This window comes from Delphinus delphis, chromosome 11 (genome assembly GCF_949987515.2).
Source record: "Delphinus delphis chromosome 11, mDelDel1.2, whole genome shotgun sequence".
NCBI classification, from domain to species: Eukaryota; Metazoa; Chordata; class Mammalia; order Artiodactyla; family Delphinidae; genus Delphinus; species Delphinus delphis.
The window spans coordinates 38,714,056-38,735,572 of NC_082693.1; the positions used below are offsets into that span (position 1 = coordinate 38,714,056).

Consider the following 21,517-nt stretch of genomic DNA (forward strand, 5'->3'; position numbering starts at 1 on the left):
CTGTCTCCACTTAGAGGAAGCTAGATTCAAAGAAGATTGAAACTATGACCTCTTGCCCATTATACTATCCCTGGTTGCTGGATTCTGAAGGCATCAACCTATCTTTATCCCAGCCACATACTGTTTACAAAGCTTCCTGTAAGAAGGAAATCTTGCCATTTGCAACAATGGACCTTGACAGCATTACGCCAAGTGAAATAAGTGAGACAGAGAAAAATAAATACCTTATCTCACTTAAATGTGGAATCTAAAAAAAACCCAAACTCATAGAAACAGAAAGCAGATTTGTGGTTGCCAGAGGTGAAGGGGGATGGAGGGGTGGGGATAGGGGGAATGGGTGAAGGTAGTCAAAAGGTACAAACTTCCGGTCATAAGATTAATACATTCTGGGGATGTAATGTACAGTTAATTTTTAAAGATAGCTGAAGGGTGAGAGAGCCAGAGGGGTTCCTTAAAAGGGGGCCCTTATCACCTGCAGCATAAGAGCAGACTCAGCTGAGGAGCATGCTGGGGACTTAATAAGAGTTGAACTCCAGAGAAACTGGAGTTTACAAAACAATCACACTGGGTGATGTGGACGCTAGTGGTTTGCAGGTTACTTTTTAAAACAATGGGAGGATGGGACTTCCCTGGTGGTCCAGCGGTTCGGACTCCACGCTTCCACTGCAGGTGGCACAGGTTTGATCCCTGGTCGAGGAACTAAGATCCTGCATGCCACACAGAGTGGCCAAGAATAAACAAATAAATAAAACAAACAATGGGAAGAAAAAAATAAAACGGGAAGAGGATGTTTTAATCTTAATCCTGTTGCAGAAGCAGGTATGTTCAAGCTGCTTAAGAAGTAATATCTGTCTTTGTGGATACAGTGTAAAAAAGTATACTGCAAGCCCTATTACAGGTGATGTCAGGATTCACCTGATGCGTCTTCTGAGTCATTTCCTAACCATTCCCTGGAAGTAAATATTTAAACTAAAGCCAAGGTGATAGTGGTGATGGTGTTAACTGTACAACCCTTCTCTGTTCCTCAGTTCAGTTCTTATAAAAGGTAATCTTTTGGCCTCTTGTCATATTGCATTATAGTAACAGACAACTTCTAGCATAGGTAAATTAACCCTACCCTTAGATTCATCATCAAAATAATCTTGACAGTTTATGTCTGTGATCCAGCATCAGGCCCAATTTCTCTAGAGGTTTTATACACACATTCCTAGCCTTAGAGAATTTTGCAACAATAATCAGGCATTAATTGTGAGAAAGAAATGGGAGTGGGAGGAGGGGTGCGGCACAGAGGGTAAAAAGAAGACATTTGGGAGATATTTGCAGAAATAACATAACTCTGGGTAGGTAGGCTTTAATAAGGAAGTCCCACCCTTTCCATTTACTTCTTACATGGTTTTTAACTTATCCTCCCAACCAAAATCAAAAGCAAATTAAGTTACTGAAAATGTATTTACTTCTTGGGATGGAAGTATATGTGTCCTGTTTTCCCTTTTCCATCAGAGGCAGCTCCCTAAAAACCCAAAATACACACAGACACACTCTCTCTCAAACACAAACAAAACATGCATTCAAGTGATTGTTTTCATAACATTTTAACATTTAATAGAAACTATGTACGATAATTTTTTATTGTATCTTACATAAGATAGCCACTACAGAAATTTACATAGGTTAGAAGCAAGATGGATGGTTAAGGAGGGCCCAGTCCTGTGGGCTATTTTCTCAGAGGCTATAGGTCAGAGTTCACTGAGGGGAGGGGCTTCAGATTACCCAATTAGGTGAGAAGTGAGGAAAGGCTAAAACAGGCTGCTAGACAGAGATAAACAGCCATTGGGTCCATCAACATCCCTAGACTTGGGAAACAGCATTACAAAACTCTCTCTCCCCTTAGGCACAGTCCCCAAATACTCTCAATCTCAGCAGCTCTGATGGGAATCACCTGTCTCTCTTCCTTGCCTAGAGTGGGAAGACATCCACAATTTTTAGACACTATTGGTCCCTTCCCCCAACATGTGGTTTGACTATAGCACTCAGTAACCCAGAAGAAAAACAAGGTAGTCCAGGTTGTCCTTTAGTGAGAGACGGTCAGAAATACTTGTTTAAACGGGAAATACAAATCCTCCAAAGTCAACTGGTTCCCAAAGCAAACTATCAACTGACAGAAGCGGGTTCTGGCTTTCCGTTTGCAGTAGCCACTCCACTCTGAGGCAATGGCACAGAGCCTTTCTCAGAATTTCGGGATCCCTGTGATCTGCACCCATCTCCAGCCATCTGCATCTGGCCCTGTTAAAAGAAAAGTCACTTTGGTTACAAACTCATTAACTGTGGTCTGAAGCATGAATCTGACTTATATAATGCCCATGTATAGTAGCAACAAGAACAAGACAGCAGATGTAACTCTATGCGGTTGCTCTTCCCCATACTTAACTATCCCTGACCCTCGGAGTCAGAAGTCATTACTTGTAGCATTCCTGAGGCCCTCCCAATGGAAAGGAGAGCTGTGGGTTGTTTCTTCCAAATGAAATAGCCATTCTCTGCTGAGTTTCCAGAACAGCCAACAGATCACAGGAAGACAGTCCTCTGGGCCTCTGTTTGAAACCAACAGCTGTAGTATAACTGCAGGTCTTCAGTCAGAGCCACGAGTGTCCCACCCAAAGCTCAAAGAAAGAAGCCAAATCGTGCTGCTTGTGCTTAACTCTATGATGAAAACAATTCCAGGGCTGAACTCTCCCTTAAAGCAACAATTTTCTTACACTCCTTGTCTCAACCTTTTCTAGTTAACTAAATAAATCTGTCCTGCTCTCCCAGATACGGGGACCAGGAGCTAGTAAGTGTTCTCTCTAAGGCCCATCTGGAGAACTGCCATCTGGAGCACCTGCACAGCTAGTGATGACAACCCCGACCCCCAGGAGTACATGCTGGCCACAGCCAGCAGGGGACCCTCTGCCTGGCTGGAGGTATTCTTCACTTGCCAAAATATCCACTGGGCCTTCAGCAATTTCTTTTACAGGATGATCTTCAAGGGTTACTGAAGGATCAAAAAGCAAGGGTGAAGGAGGGCACTGCATACCGTCACCCACAACATCCAAGTCCTAGGAAAAGAAAGAGAAAAAAGCCTATCAGCAATATCAAGGGGACCAATAAGCTAAAGTTGGCATTTTTCAGCAAACCTCGAAGAATTCTCCCTTACTTCCCTCACCCCTCGCCTACCTTTAAAACAAATAACGAGTTCCCCAGAGTGTGCAACAAATGGGATATGATTGAAAAGCACTGAGAATTTTTTCCTTGCTGCCCAATATAAAGCACAGACCACTATAGTAGCTTTAAAAAGCATATCTTTTTTCAACAGAAAAATTCAGAGGCGAAGGTAGAACAGGAGCTACCAGGGGCTGGAGATAGAGGGGCAGTGGGAGTTACAGTTTAATGAGTCCAGTCTCTGTCTGCATTGCCAGAAAAGCCCTGGAAATTGATAGTGGTAATCGTTGCACAATGTTTTGAATGTACTTCATACCACTGAACTGTACACTTTAAAATGGTAAATCTTACATTACAAATATCTTACCACAAAAAGAAATATTTTTAAAAAGCATATACTGGAACTCCCTGGTGGTCCAGTGGTTAGGACTCTGCACTTTCACCACCAAGGGCACAGGTTCAATCCCTGGTTGGGAAACTAGGATCCACGTGACCAAAAAAAAAAAAAGGCATATACTTCTAAGACTAACTGTAGTTGGCATCTAAGTTCACCAGTGATGAATCTAATATGGACAATCAGCATACATGCAAATTAAAATGAAATACTGACTTAATAGATTGGACAATATGAGACCACTTGATTAATATTCTAATGGCCACAAAGCGAGCCAGGGAGCAAAAGAGGAAAGGGGATGGGGGAAGAAAGAAGGAAGATGAAAAACTCAAAGTCCTTCCGAATGGTCAGGAAATATTTTAGTTAAGTCCCTATCCCCACAGAGAAAAGTCCCTGATTCTTAAACCTAACATATCCAATTGCTCTTTAAAACACCCACACACAGGGGGACTTCCCTGGTGGTCCAGTGGTTAAGACTCTGAGCTCCCAATGCAGGGGACCCGGGTTCAATCCCTGGTCAGGGAACTAGATCCCGCGTGCCGCAACTAAGATCCCACACGCAGTGAGGAAGATCCCGAGTGCCACAACTAAGACCCGGCACAGCCAAATAAATAATAAAACACACACACACACACACACACGCACAAAACACTGTATTCTACAGACTATGTTTCTTCCAACTGAACTGGCCATTCCCGCAGAGGGGCTGAAGCCAACAGACCATAGGAAGACACTGCTCTTGGCTCCTGCGTGAAACCAATAGCTACAGCAAACTACTGGTCTTGATTCAGGGTCTAAAGCACTATAAAGGCTCAGACAATATGTCAAACTGACTTTCATCCCTCTGCTGTCTAAGCATCTCCTGCTAAACTCTGCTTCCCAAGAGTGAAAACTACCCAAGGGTTTGTACTCTCCTGTGTCCAAGCTACTTTATAGAGGCTCTATGTTTCCAGTAATTGAGCTTCTTGAGAAAAGCTAAGTTCTGTGCTTTTAGAATAAGTCTAAGAGTTTGAAATCCTTTCCCTTTCTTTGCTGTGCTGATCACCGAAAACAAGAATCACATCCTCAAGATAATTAAGGTAAAGAAAAGAACACAATTAAAGGACGTGCTGGACTTAAAGCTGCTCAACTTAAGCAGAAACATAAGGAAAAGGATACAGCTGGCTACCTAACATCTACGTCAGATGTGTTAGAAACTTCTGTACTATCCACAGAAACCACCATGTTCTCACACTGTTAAGTAAGACTGTGAACTGTTTTCTCCGATTCTTTTAGTATGCACAATTATTATGCACTTGATCCTTGAACAACGCCGTGGTTAGGGGCACCGATGCCCACAGTCAGAAATCCGTGTATAACTTCAGTCAGCCCTCTCTGTCCATGGTTCTATACCCTCAGATTCAACCAACTGTGGATCATGTAGACTGTAGTAAGAATTTACTGAGAAAAAAAGCTGTGTATAAATGGACCTGCACAGTTCAAGCCCGTGTTATTCAAGGGTCAACTGTATAAATAATTAACTTGAAATTTAAAAGAACCCATTTAAGCTGTGTGGCAAAAGGTTTCCAAGTCTCAAGATAACAGTGGTACAGAAATTTTTCAAACAAAAACAGATACTGAAAAGGCTTTCCTCACATATTCAGTGTTGTCTTTTATAAGAATTAAAATTGGGAACAGGAACCTAAAATAAGAGAAGAAGAAAGGATCAGCAGAAATGCCTATCCTAAGAGGAATGAATCAGGACACAAAGACAGAATCCACATTTTGTTCTATGTCAAAAACAGAGCTCAAAAAACAAACACAAAAAGAGAGCAAGCTCAAAGTAATAGGATTAAGGTATTAAATTCTTATTTGTCAAATATCCTCGGATCAAAGGACAGAAAACAGGCAAGTGTTAATATCCAGAATGAAAGGCTGAACTTTTACCCATATGAATATCTGATACCTGCTCCTCCCACAAGTAAAGTTACCAGAAATTATTAATAAGTATAACAGAAATGATATCTAAGAAAGAACATAGGTAAGATTGCTGGGTGGAATTCACATAATTAAGAAATTATTTTTACCCAGCAAAAGACTAGTTAAATATATCCAGAATTTATGGGAGGACAAAAACTCTTCTCTAAAACAGAACTGTTTCAACATTTTCTGGAGAATTTTTACCTCCAAAGATTAAGAATAAAACTACTTTTTAACGACCAATGTGGTTCATCTAAAGTACATTAGTACAAACATAACAGATGATCAAGTACAAACAGCTGATTATCATTTTTAAACCTCTAACAAAGGTCCACCTTAAAAACCCATGAGATTCTCAAAAATCAACTTACTTCTCATACATTCTTTACAAAATTCACACCATAAAATAAATATTAAAAGATCTGACAATATATTTTTAAATGTTTAAAAATTAAGATTCCTTAAATGTCACTTTTAGGCTATGATCACATCTTATAATCTCTAATATTTTGTGTTACTATTCTCCAAAGAGCAAACAAGAACATAATCTTCAAACATACTGGAACAGTCATATTTTCTTAGCTCTAGATCATCAGAAGTTTAAGAAAACACTATTTAAAACTAACGCAAAAACATGTGAAAGGGGAAAAGCAAAAAGGTCAAAATAGCAATGGCTCTAGAAATTAACAGTCAGATGAAATAAAAGTTAATAACCTAGTACATCTATGTAAAATCCATGTGCTAGTTACTTACATATGTACATTAATATTTGAAGGGAATTTGGCAATGTAGTGATTAGGTTATTTTTTAGACCCTATAAATCTGCTCATTACTAAGTTAAAAAAAAAAGGAAAGATAGCACCTCTTTGGGTTTTCTTCACATGTAAAATGAAGGGAAGTGGACAAAAATCTGTATCAATCTAGGGCTATCTATTCATTTACTCTCTTCAACATAATCTCATTGGAAAACTCTGGGAAGCACTGGAGTATATAATCTCTAAGGTTCTCATATTCTATGAATCTGTTTGAAAGAAACTTTTTAAAAAGCAATTATAATCAGGATTATAACAAAAATTATAAGTTTGTTATAAATGAAGTGACAAAAATCAAGTTCACTAATCCTACAAACAGTATACAGCCACAAAAGGAGGGGGCGTAGTTAACTGGCATCAGTTTACTCTTTTTGGGGGCCACTCTGCAGAGCTTGTGGGATCTTAGTTCCCCCACCAGGGACTGAACCCAGGCCACAGCAGTGAAGTGAAAGTGCCGGGTCCTAACCACTGGACTACCAGGGAATTCCCTGGAATCAGTTTACTCTTAGTGCCACTTTTTCAGATATTAGCCTGTCCTGATATATCTTCTTTAGTGAGCAACACTCGAGGCCACCCAAATCCTGCTTCTACCCCTAGGCAAACAATCTTGTAACCTATACTGAATTTTCCATTTAGATTTATCACTTTAAATATGTCATGGTTATATATTGATACAAGACACCTTTATTATGAAATTCATAAGAATTATCTTCAGAATAAATAATGAAGACCTTTATCCAAAAGGCTAAAGATTAAGCAAACTGCCAAAAAAAAGATGGAATGTCAACTGATCCCTGAAGTGAATGATATAGTAGGGTAGTGCTAATTAAGGAAACAAATGCAATCAGAGATGGGTTTATGCGCTGGGACCAATCAAGGAGCAGACTGAAAAAGGTAGAGTAGTGTACACACTTAGAAGGCTATAAAAGTAAATATTTAGGGAGATCACTGTTGTTCTGGTCCATTCACAACAGAATCTTTAATAACATATCAAAAATGAAAAACAGTATGCAGAGCTAAGTTTAGAGTCATTTTTAGGGGAGGACACATTAATCTGAAAATGAGAACTCTTATAGGGCCAAAACACAAATTTACATTGTCAAGTAGATATCAGAATTCATTTGTATTATTAAGATTCAAGTGAATTACTTACCTTGTGGATGGGTACCACATTTCCCAGCGACACAAATCCAACCATAATCTTGACTTTCCCATTTCCCTTAGTTTAAAATTTCCCTTATCATTCCCTCAGAAAAAAAAAACTTCTGTAAATTTAAACTGTCTCTAAATGAATATGTTAACATACAAATACAACCATACACACATATCATTTCAAAAAACTTATCAAAGTTGTTTTTTTTTTTTTTTTTCTTTTTTTTTTAAACCACAAAAGACTAACCTATTCTCACCATTAATAAATAAGGCCTTGCCTCAAGGGCCAACCAGAGCAGAGCTTCTCTAACTTACATCACTGAACTCCAGAGGTAAACTCTCAGTGGGCTGAAGCTCAGCAGCACTCAAGTACAGATCCATGGGGCCGGCTTCCAGATCGTCTGGCACAGACAGTACCTGCTCGGGCTTATACATCTGAGGAGGCAACTGGAAATGCAGTGGGCAGCAGGGATCCTCAGAGAGGCTTACAGGAACTGGTTTGTTGCAGGGTACCTCTTCAGACCCCTGGCAGCATTTGAAGAGAACCTGATTCGTGTCCTGACAAATATCTGTAGAAAAATGGTCAAGGGAAATAAAATGGATCTATCGGAGGCACAAAAAAGGAGGTGTCTGCCATGTAAAATTCAAGGTCTGGACAACACATGATATTTGGTTACATCTGATACAGAACCAAATGCAGGTAGCAATTTTTAAAGTTACTTCTCAAATTGTCATTTACTAGCATAACTCTAGCCCTACCAGTAATGTAAAACTAGTCCCCAACCTCCATTTAAAGTAGAGACACTAATCTTGTTCTCCCTATGAGTCAAATGAAAAACATTTCAAAACATAGCGCTAAGCAAACAGCAGTTAACAATCCTAGAAAACTGTACCTATTCAGAAGAACCATGTCATGGTAAATGCAAATAGCTTGCAGAGGCCCCTAGCAACCCCTTCCAAGAGTCAAGAGATACAATGTTGTTTCTGCTGTTAAGCAGAGGAGCAAAAAACGTCCTCAAAACTTTTTGAACCTTGTTTCCAAAATGTTTACATGATACATTTGTTTAAAGAAGCAGAGTGTTGGGGAAAATAGAAGCTCCAGTAATAGTAACTAGGTATCCTATCCTGACAGGAAATAAAATTAAATTTCCACACACACACCCTTTTTCAGGGGGGTGGTATCACTGGAGTCCTGTTATGATCCCAAAAACAAAGGGAAGAAGAGCACTTCCCTGGTGGCACAGTGGTTAAGAATCCGCCTGCCAATGCAGCGGACACGGATTCAAGCCCTGGCCCGGGAAGATCCCACGTGCCGCAGAGCAACTAAGCTCGTGCACCACAACTACTGAGCCTGCGCTCTAGAGCTCACGTGCCACAACTACTGAAGCCCGCGTGCCTAGAGCCCATGCTTCGCAACAAGAGAAGCCACCGCACCGCAAGGAAGAGTAGCCCCCGCTCGCCGCAACCAGAGAAAGCCCGCGCACAGCAACAAAGACCCAATGCAGCCAAAAAAAAAAAAAAAAAATTTTTAAAAAAGAAAGGGAAGAAGAAAATAACTGCTTATGGCGCATGGAAAGAAGTAGTCCAGGAATGCTCCAGGAGCCCTAACAACTTCTCTTAAGGGTAGAAGCAGAAAAAGGCTATATTTCCAAGTTGGCAAATAAGTTCTGTGGGATGAATCAACATTGAAATCATGATCAGATAACAAAATTCTGATTCGAGTCACTCTACAAAATATTTTACTCAAGTTTTATCATTTCCTGAAATCCTAACTACATGGTTATTTTCCCTAGATTAATAGACAACTATTATTTCAAACTTGGGCCTATTTTTTAAACCAGAAAGCAAAATTTTCTGTAAACTGTACCCAGGATTATGGAAGAATGGGTAATTTTTATCCCCCAAATTTTAAGGTAATTTTTTGAAGTTAAAAAAATCTAATGTACATTATAAATTTTAAACCTAATAAACCCTCTTGAACAAAAGCCATATTTTTCAATCCATTCCTTAGAACTTGATAAACTCTAAATTAGAGTTTCATAGCATTGCCACCACTGGCATTACGGCTATCTATCTGTGCACTGTAGAATGTTTATTAGCAGCATTCCTGGCCTCTGGCCACTAGATGTCAGTAGCACCCCCATCAGAGTTAAGACAAAACAAAAAAGTCTCCACACACTGCCAAATGGGGTACAAAGTGGCCTCGGTTGAGAACCACTACTCTAAAGGAACAGTATATAGCTCAAAGTAAACAAATAATTATTCAATGAAAATCAGCGCTCAAATGAACAAACATGAATCTGATGGGAACAATCAGATTTGCAACCTCTATGTGCTTAAGAAGCTCAATCTTATTTAAATTATTAAAATTTTAAATGTGAATCCATTAAATTGTTTCAATTGGAACCTTTTTCATGTAATTTGAAGGATTTTCACAAGTCTCTTATTTATTTAATATCACAGTATCCTTGAAAAGCCCTCCCCCATCCTCCTCCACCCCCTTTCCTTTCAGATAGGGACAACAGACAAAGAAGGGAATGGTTGACCTACAACTAGAGTCTGGGTCCTTCACTTTCAGTCCAGTGGTGTCTCCATTAGACCAGAGTAAAGAGTTAACAGGTCACCAATGGCAGTCGCATCTTTCTCTGGGATAAGGACTTAAGGAAGGGTAAGTGACTTAGGCAACTACAGAGTGGAAAGGAAAAGAGCATAAAAGAGAAAATAATACTTCCCTTCTCTTTTCACATACATTTTCAACTTTGCTTTTTAAAATATTAATATTCTAATAAACTATCTTGAGTATAGTGCTGTAAGTCTAAAATACTCAATATCCATAAACTGGGTTTTTTGCCTTATAAAGTAATTCAAGGTCACTGAAGAAAACCTGAAAAGTACAAAGCAGAGGGAAAAAGGGCATTCATAACCCCACCATCCAAAAATAGTCACATTTCTGTTACATTCCCTCCTAGTATTAGTTCCATGTAGTTAAAACATACTCTACCGAATTCCATACTCTATTTTTGTCACTATCAAACATTTTCCTATGTCATTCATAAATTTTGTTAAATATAATGTTTAATTCCTGAACATATTCCATACTATGCTGTGTCACAGTTTTCCTCTCTATTCCCCATCTCTGAAAATTTTAAGGCTCTCTCCGGTTGGAGGAATTCTGTGTAACAATAATCATCTGTATTTGATTATCGTCTTAAAATAAATTCTCAGAGGTGACGTTATCATATCAAAGAATATGAATATTCTCAAACTGCTTTCTAAAAGCCTGTGCCACTTTACAGTTCCACTGGCAGAGTTTAGAAGGGCCCATTTCACCATTCTCTCACAAACTTTTGAAACTTTCTCATTAAATCTCATACATAGATAAGTCTCAAATTTATAGATTAGGGAATTCCCTGGCAGTGCAGTGGTTAGGACTCAGGGCTCTCACTGCCAGGGCCCAAGTTTAACCCCTGGTCCGGAAACTAAGATCCCACAAGCCGTGCGGCACAGCCAAAAAAAAATAAGTATGGATTAAAAAAACTTCCTTGTTTTATTTCTTATTTCACTTATTTATAGTAAAGGTAAATACTTTTCAACTATCAGCCACTTCTACTTTTAATCTGTCCATAGATAGCCTTTGCCCAATTATGTTTTGAGCATTTATCTTTAGTTTTTAATTACTCTGCACAAGAATTTTATATATTAAGGACAGTAATCCTTTACCAGACATTTGTTACAATAATTAATAAATCGGTAAAATATTTAATAAGCAGAATAGAGAAAAAATCAGTTTTCCTTTCAAAAGAGCAAGAAAGTCTTCCTTCCCTTCTTATTAAAGAAAATACATTTTACTTTCCAAATATTTGTATATCTTGCCAGGCAAATGAAATCCAGCAAGATTTATGCCTTTCATATAATGAAGATCACCATATTTAAATAGTGCATTTACTGTGAAAGTAACTTTCTCAATGTCCACCATATAGATGCACTTTCACAATTCAATATACAGCTCAAAAACTTTTACAGCCCACTAGTAAATGTAAGTTTCCTATCTGAATGAAGTCTAAAATACACAAGTCAGGGCCCTGACCATAAATGGATAATATTCAAAGAAAGATCACATTTCAGAATCATCCAACTGTTTTTGGATCCTCAGCAATTTTTTTGTAGTAATTGGATTTAACAGTATTATAATTCTAATGAATGAGTTAATAAATCAGGGATCTCTAAATTTTGGAATCCCAATATTAATCAACTACAAGTGAGTATTAGCCCATATCTATCACCAATGACAGATGTTTCTTTCTAATGAATTGACCATTACATTTCCAAAGTTCTGAAATGGCCAACAGACCATAGAAAGAGATTTCTTTAGGCTCCTGCTTGAAACCAACAGCTTCAGCAAACTGCTGGCCTTGATTCAGGGCCAAAGGAAAACAAAGACCTTCAATTAACTAAACTATCACAGATCCCCACTAGCCTTCAGTCTAGCTAGCAAACTGAACAGAGCAAAAAGATACGGGTAAGGCAGTGTCTGGTCATTGGAAGAGACTGATTGGAACAACGAACATCATCCACAAAGGCCAAGCACCTCTGACTGGAACGAGTGGTATGGGCCTAAAATGGAGAAAACAGGTCAGTCAAAACAAATTATCTATGAAAACACTTACTTATATAAGAAAACTGTATCCTTAAAGCCTAGAAACTTGAACATTTAACAAATTTATTCACCAATACTGTGCAAAAGGAAAAAAAAAATGTAAACCTCATGTCCAAATAATGAATCAACCATAATTCGAAATACAATTCCTCCGTATTACAAAAGTGTGAGATACACAGCCTAATGGTTTTCAAACGATTTTGTCTTTTAGCAGAACCCTTTTTAAATCGTAATCTTACGTCGAACCTCAAAAAATAGAAAAGATAGGGCTTCCCTGGTGGCGCAGTGGTTGAGAGTCCGCCTGCAGATGCAGGGGACACGGGTTCGTGCCCCAGTCCGGGAAGATCCCACATGCCGCGGAGCGGCTGGGCCCGTGAGCCATGGCCATTGAGCCTGCGCGTCCGGAGCCTGTGCTCTGCAACGGGAGAGGCCACAACAGTGAGAGGCCCGCGTACCCCAAAAAAAATAAATAAATAAAATAAAATAAAATAAATGGAATTACTCTTTTTTTTTAATTTATTAATTTTATTTTATTTTTGGCTGCGTTTGGTCTATGTTGCTGGCTTTCTCTAGTTGCATCGAGTGGGCTACTCTTTGTTGCAGTGTGCGGGCTTCTCATTGCAGTGGCTCCTCTTGTTGCGGAGTACGGGCTCTAGGTTCGCCGGCTTCAGTAGTTGTGGTGCACGGGCTCAGTAGTAGTGTCTCAAGGGCTCTAGAGTACAGGCTCAGTAGTTGAGGCACACAGGCTTGGTTGCTCCACAGCATGTGGGATCTTCCGGGACCAGGTTTCGAACCTGTGTCCCCTGCATTGGCAGGCGGATTCTCAACCACTGTGCCACCAGAGAAGCCCAAAAATGGACTTACTCTTACTGATGCAGAGACCAGGGGCTTGAGGAACAAATTTAAGAATAATTGCTTAACTCTGCTTGTCAACCTTACTTCCTGACCTTCACTGCTCCTATTATTCTGCCTTCTAAAACAAGAGTCCCAATCTATTAGGCATTCTGTGCCTGTTTCTGAAGCATTTCTGAACCAAATAACTTAGAAATCTATGGCAACCCTTCAATATGCAGATGAAAACAGAGTTCAGTTATCAGTGCAGGTACAGAATTGATCAGAAGGGATCCAAAACCCATGTCTCTGCACTTCCAGATAAGTGCTCTTTTCAATAAACCCCACATCCAGTAAGTTAGATTTCAGAACCAAGACTATACAACAGTGTTTTGACAATTACCCTAACTCTGTAAATAAAACATATGTAACACCTTAGAGGTATATACAAAAATTACCTGTTGGGCGGCACCATCTGTGGCCAGCATTCTGCGCTCCTTCAGCTGCCTATGTAGTAAGGCTTCCACTCCATAGCGCTGACGATACCGCCGAAGACATTTTAGACGCTTTAAGTTCTCTCGTTCTTTGGCAAGAAGTCCCTCTGGGCCAGTCAGGAGACTACTACCTAGAACGTCACAACAGTCAAGATGTTATCTGCCAAGCAACCAATCAAGGATGTGTCCCCAAACTAACAAGAAGAAAACAGAGAAATCTGCCCATACAACAGTTTCAAAAGCAAATCCTTCTCCAGTCCAGGTAACAAGACAGAAGTCTAACTACTACGAAATTCACATGTTGAACCCACAACAGCTTATCGGAACTGGCATAAAACTTGCCTAGAGCTTCATGTTCCACTTTGCGATTGTGTAAGTAACGTCGCTTCTTCTCTTTGAGTAGATGCTGAAGTCGTTTAAACTGGTCAATGTACAAAGACTGCAAACGAATAAGCTTCTCACGCATAATCAGGGCCACTTCTTCCGCTGTGTAGACACCAGCATGCCTAAAATAAAAGAGACAATTCAAAAAGGATAAGAAAGCACAACAATAAAACCCAAGCTTAGAAGGAAAAAGGAGTGAAGGTGAGACTTAGATTTGCTATTCAACAGTCAGTGCTGAGACAATCACCTTATTAAACAGGAATGTTTTCACACAGCATTTTACCATTCAAGTTGTTACTCAAAAATAAAACAAAAAAGAAAATTCCCAAGAATGGATACTAATGTACGATATCACAGTATGGGAAAGGGGAAATGTTTCATTATTTTCCCCAGTTATTTGCATTATGTTTAAATAGGAGTAAAGATATAGAATACTCAAAATTTTTATTAATCTACATTCTTGTTCCATTTAATAATTTAATACAGAAAAATCACAGTCAGGACAGCTTAAGAGTTTAATTTAGCAGCATGTATCTCAATACATTTTAATTAAAGCACAAAAGATAACAAACAATTATGACTTCTAATTTAAAAATATACTCGTAGGGAAATACACTGGCGGTCCAGTGGTCAGGACTCCGTGCTTTCACTGCTGAGGGCCCGGGTTCAACCCCTGGTCCGGGAACTAAGATCCCACAAGCCACATGGCCAAAAATAAATTAATTAAAATTAAATAGAAATAAAAAATAAAAATACACTTGTATTTTGGAGTTTACACAGGCCCTCAAAACACTGGTCACAATGGCTAGTCAATGTCCTCAGCTCATTTTAACAATATTCTCAAAATATCGTACCCTGGAGTAACCCTTTGCCAAAGATCTAGATCCACAGCAACTTTATTAAGTTTTTTTTTTTTAATAAATTTATTTATTATTTATTTTTGGCTGCGTTGGGTCTTCCTTGTTGCACGCGGGCTTTCTCTAGTTGCGGTGAGCGGGGGCCACTCTTCGTTGCAGTGCACGGGCTTCTCATCGCGGTGGCCTCTCTTTGTTGCGGAGCATGGGCTCTAGGCGCACGGGCTTCAGTAGTTGTGGCTCACAGGCTTAGTTGGTCTGCGGCACGCGGGATATTCCCCAACCAGGGCTTGAACCCGTGTCCCCTCCCTTGGCAGGTGGATTCCCAACCACTGTGCCACCAGGGAAGCCCAACTTTATTAAGTTTTGCCACCAACTATATGAATCAACAGAACTTAAAAAAAAAAGTATTCTAGTGATTAATGAGGTCGCATAAGCAAATCAGTTTAAATGTCAGTTTAATTAAAGACTGGTTCCTGCCTCTGATTTAACTCAAAGTTTAAGGGATTAACTGCAAATTTAAAAGATTTTTGGTTCCATTTGTCTTATGTGATCATTATATAAACAGAAAGAACAAGCTAGATATATACCCTGACTTGCTATTTTCATATTTTGACTGAGTAAAAATTATTTCTGTTATTTAAAAGGCAATACACACAAATTACATACTAATTTTGAATCCAAAAATATGTGCTCTTTAAAATTTAACTCTTAAATCACTGAAATACACAGAATAAAATTATTAACTTTAGGACTGAAAGCAAGTAATCTCTGCCAAAAACTTTTCCTAAATATAAATAGGAGACAAAACTACCTGTGTATAAGAGAACTACAACTACAAAGTACTCTGATAAAAATAAGTGAAAAGAAATTAAGAACCAAAACATGAAAAAAAACCCAGATAATTACAGAAATGACAAAATCTAAGACTATCAGAAAATGTGAAAAGGTTTTAAAAATATCTAAGGTCTAAAAAAGGTGACTAGGTTATTCATATTCAGGAAAATGGGGCATGTCTGCATTAATATGTCTGTACCCCCTAAAATACTGAGGCCTTAACATAGTAGCAAGTTTGTTAAAATGAAATTAATTTCATTGTACCCTGTCAGAAGAGAATTTAACCAATGATCTGGGGACTATAATTTATAAATGGGAAGCCACTAAAATTAGAATTTACTACAAATCATTTGGGGTGGGGGTGGGAGAGGATGAGCGCCCTAACTAATATGAATGCCTAGTTCATGTGAAAAATGGATCATTTATTTAAAGATGGATGTCCCAGACATTCACAGCTAGTTATTAAAGTCATGTACTAATTCTTCTTGCTCTGATATACACAAATATAAATGTAGGACTTATTATTAGAATTCAACTTCAAAAAAGAGAGTCACCTTATATTCTATTAAATAGTGTCTCTTCTCAAAAGTGCATTCTCTCAAATTTCTTCATTTTGATAACAATGATGAAGACTCAATAACCTGAAATGACCTTTACCAAAACAAGTTCTGGATGCGTGTAGAGGTCACATGATAAAACTTACTTTTTAAATAGGGAAAGATTTAACAATTACTCTTAAGCTAAAGTTTCACCAGTGTTGGATGATCCTGGAAACAAGCTTTTAAAGATTACTTTTTACAAAGCAATTAAGCAAATGATTATTTTGAGAGAAATCACATACATGTGCCTACAATGGGGAAAAATATGCCAACAATAATTCTAGGTAGGATAAAATCTCTAATGACATCATCATAATTCAAAAGGAACCCTTTCTGAAACAAGCAAGTGAAGATATATGCTATAAACTGTTAATGATTCAAAAATGATAACAAAAACACTGGCACCAGGACTTCCCTGGTGGCACCGTGGTTAAGAATCCACCTGCCAATGCAGGGGACACGAGTTCAATCCCTAGTCTGGGAAGATCCTACATGCCACGGAGCAATTAAGCCCATGCGCTACAACTACTGAGCCTGTGCTCTAGAGCCCACCAACCACAACTACTGAAACCCGTGTGCCTAGAGCCCGGGCTCCGCAATAAGAGAAGCCACCGCAATGAGAAGCCCACACACCGCAACGAAAGTAACCCCCACTTGACGCAAGTAGAGAAAGCCCGCATGCAGTAACAAAGACCCAACGCAGCCAAAAATAAATAAATAAATAAAAATTAGCACCAAAGATGAAAATTCTTAATTAAAAGAATTTCATTACTTATATTAAATATAATATGTAACCACATTAATGAATTAAATATTGTAAGCAGACAATTAACAACTCTATTTACATCTCTAAAAATGCATATACGTATAGTACTATTTACTCCCGCTGGTGGGTATCTCCAGGTATGGAGGACCAACTACGGGACTTGAGCATCCTTGCATTTTGGTACCCGGGTCAGATCCTGGAACCAATCCCCCTCAAATTATGAGGGACAACTGGATTTTAGTTGGTCAAAAATTTTTTTAAATAGTATCACTGGGAGAATTAAGGAAAGCCTTATATTTAGTTACCTAATAGTTGAGCACATCTGAGGCTTTATTTTCCCCTTTGAATGTTTCTTTTAAAGGAAACTAACATCAAGTACCTAGTCCTCTTAACATTTATACTTCTCATAAAATTAACTGGTATTTCGGTTTATATAGCAATCTCTTGTTAAGTCAGATTAGAATGAATGTGTCCGCTAGAGACTGATCCACTCTAGATTACTACTAACAAAATCGAGTTTCTGGACCTTCAAAACTGAGCGTTTACCACACCAAAAGACAGTCACTCTGTGACCCTACAGCGTGTACACCTCCTCAAAGAAGCAAGTTTGGCATTTCTAGAAGCACAATGGAGGAGGGGGGGAAAAAAAACAACATATATGTTGCTTGGTATAAAGCTTCTAGTGTAAAAGAATCCTGAAACAAACATTCCTTCTCAAACTACTTAGATGGACTCTCCAAACAAGTACTTCCTGAATAGCTTACTACATCGAGATTAGTTAAATAGATGAAATTATTCTACTCAGAAAGTGTAATCGTAAATGACCTCTTATAAACTTCAGAATCCAAGGAACGAAGAAAATGCTATTCTAAGAATTTGTCAAACACAGTCAAGTCTAGAAATTCACTACCCCTCCCACTATTCAGAGTTCTTCCACCTGACTGTCAGTGAGAAGTGTCATGAGACAGAAATCAGAAAGGAAACAAAAACTCAACCCAAACCATGAGACATAGAAACATGAGACTTCTGAGTGGCAATATGTCTACAACTCCAAAGCGAACATGGGTTAAGTAACAAGCAGAACCTTAGTAAGATATAATTAGGTTGATTACTCACTTCTGGGTTTCTAAATCAGTTTCTCTTTCTTAGGCATGAAACCAAAGGAAGCTCCTGAACACCTTTTAATTTTTCTTAAACAAATAAATTAATCAGACAGAACTTTGCAAAAAAAAGTAGTTATTCAAATATAATCACTTTATTATTCCTGAGGTTTAAGCCAAGAACCAATTCACATCAATTTTCTCTTCTCTAACTGATCTCCACCCACCTCCCACTCCTATGTCCAAGAAATCTATTTTCTCCCCTATACTTTCTCATGTGTAGAATCTGATGTCCCAAAATTTTCCCAAATTACAAGACTTCTAAAAAAAGAATCAAATCCTACCCTGAAGCAAGATGGTGATGAACAATGACACTTTAATATGCAGAAGCTATTTATTACTGCTCACAAATAGCTATCTTCAACCCTCCTAGGTTATTAATCTACTAAACAGCATGCAGTACTACATTCCAAATACTAACTACTAAAATATTTAAAAGCCCTATGTGGAGTTACAACTTACTTTAGGGGATCTTCTTGATCACTGTCTATGCTATCAGCTTCACTGTCAGGGTCACCTCTCCATGTCTGATCCACAGTAATGGGTTCCTGCTCCCCATCACTCCAGCTGTCTTCATCTGAGGCAAGGAAGGGAGAGCAGCCATTAAGACTTCCCACCTCTGTAACTCCACCACACAAAACTAGATTACTTAACACATCAACCCAAATCTTAAAATTAAAAAAGCTTAGTACAGAGGCACTGACAAACAAAAATGGCTTAAGAAAATACATCCCAAGTATGAGTACTTGTAACACAAATGAGTTAACCATGCCCTCAAAGGGACAGAAAGGCCAACTCAAAATTATTCTGTTTCCTGAAATTACCTTACCTAGCAAAGATGGTACGTATAAAAACAGCATTGAAGGAAAGAGTCAAACTCAGGGTAGTAAACCTAAGCACCCACTACTTAAAACCAAAAAGAATAGTGAACAACATGGCAATCCTAAATTCTCACCAAACTGCCTACGAATTAACAATAATATTGTACTATCAAGTGGCAAGTATGTTCAAGGCACTGTGCTAAACCAAATTAAGTTCTTCGTTAACTTTTTTCCTCCTTTTTCATTCTGGGAGAGAAGACCCTTACCCAGAATTCGGCTGGCTTCACTGCGGCTACTTTCTGGAGTCTGAGGACCCAGCTCTGACTTGGCATATGAGCTCAGCTGGCATAAGAGTGTTTCACCCACAGGCCCTGTATTGGTCTTCTTCATTTGAGCATGAAGTGCAAGGGCATTCCTACGGGCATGTTCAGCACAGAAGGACACCCTAAGGAGACAAAATATCAACATTTTATACTCTGGTTCTCTCTTAAAAGAGTTCAACTATTTTCACAGACACTGATCTTTAGATCATTTTCAGGAAACTAAAATGACTATTATCTTCATTTATAAATTAAAAATGCCAGTAAAGCTAAATAATTTAACTGGCCCAAGGTCAACTCATTTGGTATTACTAATGGGAAATGCAGGGAGCATAACCTAGTAGTGCTCTATCCATCAAACAAAACATTCCATCTCTAAAAATGCTGACATCATTTCACAACAAATCAAAGAGATTCACTTTCATCTTTCAAAATTGGTTCTGGAAGACAACATTTTACTTCAGTATCAATCCACTGTAGGTAATAAGATGCAGGCCACAATTTTAAAACCAAATGATATATGCAGAATTATCTAGTCATGTTTCTGCATAGATACTTTTGCTTAAATGATGAAAGCTATGAAGTTTTTCCCAGAAAAATACATATACATTAATACGATTTTGCATTATTACCTAAGGCTCAAGGACAGCCAAGAGTCGTGGAACCTAGGGTTAAGAATAATCCTTAGTTTACAGATAAGGGAAAAGATCCAAAGAGATAACAAAGTGACCCAAATGGGAGTTGTCTCCTTACAGTTTTCACCATTTTTTTAAATTTTCGAAGGATATACCCATAACGTCAATTTTACAAGCACGTGACATAAAAAACTAGGCAGCTATTCCCAACCCACATCATGCCACATCCTCCTCTTACTTAAAAACTGAAAGTACAAACGACAGATATCTATACATATATACCCATCTTTCTTCTCAGGCTTTGGGGCAGCACTGGGACATCTTTTTCCATTCTTCGTAGATATATAACTACACTGCTTGAAAGGGGCATTCTTGTCTTCAAGTATATGCTTAATGCAAAACTCCTGCCCCTCCAGACGAGGTTGCGAGCATGGGCGATGAGTAAACGAACAAGATAGGGGCTCCTGAGACCTGGGCACTGGGGTGATCCTCCCCCGACTGGTCGGCAAGACGTGGATCCGAATCCTGTTCATACCAAAACCTGCAGGGTCACACAAAAGATCAAAAAGCCCTTACCCTTCCCGAAAATTCCTGCTCCACGATATCTGGGCAGACTGCGCATGGCTTCTAAAAGACAAGCGGAAGTCACGCTCCTTAACTCCCCTCCGTCCAGGTCCCCCCAGGCGTTAGTGAATTTGCCTCACCTCAACTTCCCAGTCCAAGCCCACCCCCCACCCCGACCACCGCCAGGCTGAAAGCATCTCAAGGGCTCGCACAGCCGCAGCACGAGGGCGAAGCGCCAGCGCCAGCCCCACGCGGCGCGGCAAACCCGCAGGGCCACCCGCCACCCCCGCCTCCGCGCACGCTGCCTTTGTCCCGGCCCGCCTCAGAGCTCACGGCTGGGCCCTGCCCATCCTCGGCGGCCCGTGCAAGCGCCATTTTGTCCTAAAGCTCCGGGCACCGGAGAATCTGGGTTCTGGGAGCCTAGAGGAGACTGACTCTGACGCTGACTTGAGGCAGAGTAGCAGCTCGGAACGGACAGACGGGGCAAGCAGCAGCTTAACTGCAAAGGCGAAGAGCAAGCGCCGCCGCCATCTTACCTTTGCAGCCACGCCACGCTGCTTACGGTCTGGCAGCGCCAGTCGCTTCTAACCATTCCTTTCCGGGCTTCCAACCGCTGATTGGCTACTGCGCCTACAACTCTGTGTCACCATTGGCTACCTATCAAGCCTGGGAGGACGGGGCGCTGAGAAAAGGCGCGGCTGGGTGGCTAGAAGAGCTGTCTGTCGGTAACTCAGCTCCAGAGAGAGTGAGGCAGAGGGAGCGCGGGCTGTGGAACGCGCTCGCTGAAAACGATGACTTTCCATCTCCCATCATCGCTGGTGTTCAGGCCGCATTTGGCCTCTCTTGTCTGTGGTCCTAGGCCGCGGCTACCTCACCACCCCTAAACAGTAGGTACAAAATCGACATATAGAGGCCAAAGGTTCACTGTACATTTGACTCTCAGTGTTTACAGGAAAAGGCTTTAGTTTTGTGAACAGTTCACTGATGGAAACATTTTTTGAATGCTTATTAAGTCTGGGAAATTACATATATAAACATTTAATTTTCAGAACAATCCTAAGAGGAAGAAGCTATAATCTCCAT

At 39.6% G+C, this 21,517-nt stretch overlaps 1 protein-coding gene and 3 non-coding genes across 11 annotated transcripts; all 4 read right to left on the reverse strand.

Moving 5' to 3' along the window:
* Positions 1–1,573: 1,573 nt before the first annotated feature.
* On the reverse strand, positions 1,574–21,017 carry KANSL2 (KAT8 regulatory NSL complex subunit 2). Of its 8 annotated transcripts, XM_060024682.1 has the most exons (11): positions 20,971–20,988; positions 20,342–20,411; positions 19,868–19,900; positions 19,182–19,360; positions 18,557–18,671; positions 13,837–14,000; positions 13,459–13,625; positions 12,030–12,126; positions 7,828–8,081; positions 2,973–3,092; positions 1,574–2,283 (listed from the first exon to the last, which is right to left on the reverse strand). In XM_060024682.1, the coding sequence occupies exons 2-11, from the start codon at positions 20,401–20,403 to the stop codon at positions 2,152–2,154; spliced, it is 1,323 nt and encodes a 440-aa protein (XP_059880665.1). In that variant the 5' UTR covers positions 20,404–20,411; positions 20,971–20,988; the 3' UTR covers positions 1,574–2,151. The 8 variants fall into 8 exon arrangements, with proteins under 8 accessions (XP_059880665.1, XP_059880664.1, XP_059880660.1 ...); XM_060024681.1 differs by lacking the exon at positions 19,868–19,900 and having other exon boundaries at positions 7,930–8,081; positions 20,153–20,411; positions 20,971–21,017; XM_060024677.1 differs by lacking the exon at positions 19,868–19,900 and having other exon boundaries at positions 20,153–20,411; positions 20,971–21,017.
* On the reverse strand, positions 2,504–2,640 carry LOC132434632 (small nucleolar RNA SNORA2/SNORA34 family). Its single transcript, XR_009521352.1, has one exon. It is a non-coding gene; the product is annotated as a small nucleolar RNA SNORA2/SNORA34 family (small nucleolar RNA).
* On the reverse strand, positions 4,255–4,386 carry LOC132434633 (small nucleolar RNA SNORA2/SNORA34 family). The gene has a single exon (XR_009521353.1). It is a non-coding gene; the product is annotated as a small nucleolar RNA SNORA2/SNORA34 family (small nucleolar RNA).
* LOC132434631 (small nucleolar RNA SNORA2/SNORA34 family) lies at positions 11,803–11,939 on the reverse strand. Its single transcript, XR_009521351.1, has one exon. It is a non-coding gene; the product is annotated as a small nucleolar RNA SNORA2/SNORA34 family (small nucleolar RNA).
* Positions 21,018–21,517: the final 500 nt, after the last annotated feature.